A 5,685-nucleotide genomic window follows, 5' to 3' on the forward strand; every position below is an offset into this window, starting at 1 on the left:
TCAAAATGCACCTCCACCAAAGAAGCTGCGTCACTAGAGAAGCCGTCGCCGGAGCTGTTTTAAAAGGAGCCGCAACCATACCAAACGAGCTATAAATCATGTAGATGTTTGTAACTGAAACATGTCCCACCACTTAAAAGTCGTTTATATTGAATGCGAAATTGGTCTTATAGATTTATGCAACTGTATCTATCTAGCAAAATAATCCGTTGATACGGAAATTTCGATGACTAAATAAACACTGCATTTTCTCTGAACTCGAAAGAACGGTCTGCACGGCACGCACAGAACAAAGAATTGAAGTATATGCGTTGACTTATCTAACAATCCAGTGGCCGCCAGTGGCTGTGCGGAGCATGAACACAAGAAGGAGGAGAAAAAAAAAGAAAAGAAAAATTGAAACCCGGTTATCCACATACACCTTGTTTCCCTGTCACGGCGTGCCCTACCATCTTGTCTTGGACTTACGATAATGCGTCTGGTAGCGTATCTGCAATTAACAAAACGAGATCACTGTCAGCTCATACGGTCTCATAAACTCAACTTAATTATTATCTCCATTTGATTTTCGGGGGGGGAGGGGGGAAGGAGAGAGAGAGGGAGGGAGGAAGGAAGAAAAGCGAGCAAAGGGTGGGGAGAGAGATTCCCCCCCCCCCCCCCCCCCCCCCGACAAGCAAATCCGGAGGAAAGCATTTCCGCGGGCCCCACACCCTCCCTCTCCTCTTCGCTTGCTGACCCTCCTCGTCTTCCGGCCTTCCCTTCCTCTGCTCCACGGCTTCAGAGGAGCTCAGTGCTCTCTCTCTCTCTCTCTCTCTCTCTCTCTCTCTCCTGCACTGTGACTAGACTGTGACCCGGGTTACGGAGAGCTCCTCTCTCTCTCTCTCTCTCGTCGCCATCCGTCGCCTTATTTACCGGTTCAGGCCCCCGCGGTTTTTCCTGGAGTCCTGGTCTTGGTTAGTTCATCTTGCTCGCCACGATACTGCAAGCAGAGCAGAGGAAAGAAGCGCGCCGGCCCCATTACGTGCGCACCTGGAGCAAGGATGGGAGCGGGAGGAGAAGGGAACGCGGCGGCGGCGGCGATGAGGGTGCTGGTGGTGGACGACTCCCCCGTCGACCGGAAGGTCGTCGAGCTGCTGCTCCGGAACCACAAGGGCGGCGCCGCGCCATTCCACGGTCAGCTCCTACTCCTTGGCTAACGCCCATTTCATGGCTTTTCTTCTGTTCATGGCCAGCCCTTCCTCGGCGCGTGCGTGGCTATCTATCTTCGCAGAAAACAAGTGTTTCCTACTTTCCTTTGCGTCGCTTCGATCGTGTTGTTCATGGAATGGAACATGGTTGGAGATTAATCTAGCTGAGAAATATAGGCAGCAGCCCTGCTACTCTGAATCCCTGATCCTGCCAGGCCACCTCTGACCCTTGTGTTGTACTGCCATGTTCATGTTCCATCCATTCATCAGTCAGTTTCTTTAACCTGCCGACACAGTACCTGTCGCTGGTGCCGTTATGCTAGGAGAAAAGAAACGTATCGCTCAGGTGTTAGTTTTCATTCCTGTAAATTGCAGTCTGAATCAAGAGCTTGATTCCCTCCCAACTTCTTTTTCTTCAGTTACCGCAGTTGACAGCGGCAGGAAGGCGATGGAGCTTCTCGGGCCAAAGGGGCAAGGGAAGCTGGGTTCATCTGATACTGACGCTAATGTGAGTACTGAAATGCACGGCCCAAGTCCATGTGCTCGGCCAATCACGCATCACCGTTCATATCTGCAGATGCAAAGCTGTCTTAAGCTGCCTCCTTTTTTTTGTACATGGGAACTTCAATGAATAAATGAAGGCTAGGACTAGTGAAATAAAATTTTACCTGATTGGTAACATACCTATGGGGCTATGGAGAGGGGTAGATAGAACTTGTGCCACCGTACAGCAATGAGTAACCTGGTCCATCTTTTGTTCAAGAATGATTTAACTATATTTAACACTGTACTTGTTCATTAGAAGCGTGTTATTGTGCAATGACCCTGCTCAAGTACGTGCTCTGATAAATGGACTAGCATACAAACACATGAGCTCAAATCTTTGACTGCAAGTGCAGAGATGAATTGAACAAACTCTGAGATGGGCTTCCCCGAATTGTTTTGCAGGAGCCAACTGTTGACATCGTGCTCACTGACTACTGCATGCCGGAGATGACTGGTTATGACCTTCTCAGGGCCATCAAGGTACCGTAGAACCATCATCCTGTTCCATCATTCATTTGACTTATTTCAGTTGAATCGGATGCTAAACCTTTCAACTGTCAGGCGTTGAGCTCCCCGAACCCAATCCCGGTGGTCGTAATGTCGTCGGAGAATGAGCCCCAGCGGATCAGCAGGTGAAATTCTTCCCCTTTCCCCACCCTCATCATATTTTGCAAACTGCAAAGCAGATGCCGTTATATACGCCAACGGAAAGCCGCTTTTGCCCTCTGACTATGTTCTGTGCATGGTTTTAGGCCCCTTTCTGAAAGCTAGATTTGCCCGGCTTTTCAGAAGAAAAAGGCTTAGATTTGTATTGCACATCAACACTAACAGGCCCACCACCTCTTTGAATAAAGCAGATGCTTAACAGCCGGTGCTGAGGATTTCATCCTCAAGCCCCTCAAGTCCAAGGATGTGCAGCGCCTGCGCAACTGCTCAAACTCTGCCAAGCCAAAGGACGCAGTTGACGCTCAGTGCAAGAGCTTGAGCAGCAGGAGGAAGATGCCCTCCGATCAAATTGCCAAGAAGGCCACGTCGGAACAGAGATCACAAATTGCAAGACTAGCCATGGCAAGAAATTTTACCATTTCCTGCCATTTCTTTACGAGCATATCAACTTGTCAAAACACTGATGAAACAATGGTTTGTGCTGTTTTCTCTGCAGGTGCTGAATGCCTCCAGCATCGAGTTGTCACACTACTTCCAGTTCCTTTTCAAGTTCATCCTGATTGCGTACGCGGTGCTGTGCTTGGGTGAGCTCCTCCACAGATGGTCCAACGGCTCCTTCCTCTCCCTGTGGTCATCCTGAGACTGAAAACCAAGCAGTATGAGTGTAACTAAGGTTGCAAGCTTTTAATTTAATTTTCCTTGTCATTCAGGCATGAGGAGCTAGTTCCTCCTCGGCATTGCTCCCTATATTTCAGTTTTCAGCAGCTGTTCCTAGGTAGATTATTGTTTGCTTGGAGGTCCTAACAGCGCGCGGTTCGGGTTAATCTGGCTCCGGTTCTTTGAGCGTCGCTTCTCCTGGGAGAAGATCAGAAGAACCGCGACAAAAAAAAAATGTGGTGATATCCCCTTTTGTTGATTGTATAAGTTGCATGATTTGAGAGGGTATCTAGTGTCGTTGTTAATGGAGATCTCGGCTTGATCTGCTGATGCAACTGCCCAGGGACAGCTTCTCTACCATTTCTTATGGTGGGTGGACGCAGACGTTCACCTGCTCTGAACCTCACACTGCATTAGTAGAGAGAAACAACATGAGTTGACCGGGATATGACGCTGTAATCATCTTAGGGGAAATGGTAATGAATACAATCACATCAGTACAATCTTTGTGCAAACATTTGGGTCCTGCTATTGATGAGCATAGTTGACCGCAATATAGATCACTGCAATTTAACAGGACAAGCAAGAAAATCCTTGTGAGAGCAACTGGTTCCTCATACCAGGGGGAAAGATTCTTTTTATACATTCTTTTTTCTCAAGGGCATAATGGAGCGTTGATACTGGACTTCTTTAATTCTGTGACCATTCAGCTTGTTTTTTTTTAGAAAAAAGAAGGAATTTGTTTGTTGTGGAAGTCTAGATTTTTCGTGTGAGAAAAGGTTAAAATTGATATAAATGAGCTGGATATCTTTTTAACGAGACAGTGCCAACTACAATTAATAAAAAATATAGTAGAACTAAGAGCAAGATTAATAATACAGCCGACTGCTGGTTGTAAATATCTTTGCAGCCTATCTCTCAACCTATTTGTATAGTAGTTAATTTTTCATCATTAATACATAATCTACTTGTTTCTCTCGTAAAAGTTTTTGATTATTGTGTTGAACTTATAATCAGCTTCTTCTCTTCTCTCCTCCACTTAGGATTCAGCATGCTTACCACTCCTGCTATTATACTCGCTCCAGAGAAACTAGCCGCATGAAGGGAAAAAAACACACTAACGGCTAAGCTCTGCGAAAAGCACAACACGTGCCCAGCTCTATGTAGCTACCACCGCTGGTCGATGCCGCACTGTTGTCCTCGCTGGAAGCGCAAAGTCTAGCTCCGAACGGCCGCCGGTAGTCGTTACCTGGTCGGTCGCTACTAAGATGGCAGTGGGGCGGATTCGGGTAGGATATCGGCAGGTTTCGGGTTTTGCGGTTTTGAATTTAGGGATGATTTCTCACCTAAAGTTTTTGAGTTGGGGCCTCGGAACTTATCAGATTCGATTTTGAATTTGGTTTTTATCCGTGGATATCTAATGAATAACTGTTTTCAATAAAAACTCATATTTTATAGTATACTTAATAATAATTTATTTATTTGAACTATCAAATTTATTATATGTTGACTTAGAAAATTATTTTCTATTTATTGCCTCCTATTTATACATTTATACATGTGAATGTAATATATATCATGTATATGTTTATAGAAAATACCTTTTGCTTTTACTATATTGTCATACAAATTGAGTTTTGGGTATCCGCGAGTTCGATTTTTGGGGTAGATTTTTACCCGAATCGGTATTCGGGATAGATTCGGGTTTTAAATTCGGGTTTCGATTTTGGGTGCGCAGACAGCCCACCTGATCCGAACTCAACCTGTTGCCATCCTTATTGCTATTGATGCAAACAACAGAGCCGTCGTTGTTGCGCTAGTCAGCATACATCACGCGTGAGAGCTCACAACTAACGTTGCTTGTCATTTTTTGTTAATGGAAAGTTAAATTATTTGCCACCAAAATCAGCGTCAAACCCGACCCCAAATGAGTGTCGGGCAGGGCTTAACCTATCGGGCTCGGACCGGACCTATTTTGCTCATGTTCTCTCGCCAGCCAAGTACTCCCTTTGTCCAAAAAAAAAGCTAGTCATCTTAGATTTAAAATTTATCTCAAAAACAAAGTCATCCTATCCTATTTAGAAAATGTAGCATATAAAAATCAATTAGTGCAAAATATAGATAATAAATAGGAGCAAACATGATCATTTTACATTCTTATTAATTTGTTCTAAAATTCTTAGAATAAATTGTTGCCAAAATCTATAGATTGAAGCTTGTCGAGCTAAAACCATGGCCAAATTATGTTTTTTTTGTCTTGAGACAAAACTCTCTTTTTTTCAAGGTAGTAAAAAAACAGAATGGAAATGAAAGATTGTTTAGACTGACGGGAAATTTAAATATTTTACGGATGACACTCGTCTAGATGCCAGTTTTAGAAATGCTTCTATATATTTGCCACTGGCCCACCACATGCAGTTAAACTTCTACGCATTTGCCATTTTAGCTGAGCTGGCACGCCACGCAGTCAGCCAATGTGGCCGCGCTTCTCCTCCCTCTGCTGGTTCTCTCCACCCACTCGCTGACATGTGGGCCCTACTGGTTAGGGTCTTCTTCAACCTCTGGCTGCTGCTGGAGCCACTCGCTGACACGCAGCGGCGGCCATGGACCGGCTGCTGCTGGAGCAGCT

At 45.1% G+C, this 5,685-nt stretch overlaps 1 protein-coding gene across 1 annotated transcript; it reads left to right on the plus strand.

The window, feature by feature from the left end:
* The first annotated feature begins 769 nt into the window (after positions 1 to 769).
* LOC120704808 (two-component response regulator ORR2-like) lies at positions 770 to 3,571 on the plus strand. Its single transcript, XM_039989338.1, has 6 exons — positions 770 to 1,173; positions 1,607 to 1,695; positions 2,136 to 2,213; positions 2,295 to 2,365; positions 2,591 to 2,801; positions 2,896 to 3,571. The coding sequence occupies exons 1-6, from the start codon at positions 1,041 to 1,043 to the stop codon at positions 3,037 to 3,039; spliced, it is 726 nt and encodes a 241-aa protein (XP_039845272.1). The 5' UTR covers positions 770 to 1,040; the 3' UTR covers positions 3,040 to 3,571.
* Positions 3,572 to 5,685: the final 2,114 nt, after the last annotated feature.

The sequence above is a fragment of the Panicum virgatum genome, chromosome 1K, assembly GCF_016808335.1.
Source record: "Panicum virgatum strain AP13 chromosome 1K, P.virgatum_v5, whole genome shotgun sequence".
NCBI lineage: Eukaryota > Viridiplantae > Streptophyta > Magnoliopsida > Poales > Poaceae > Panicum > Panicum virgatum.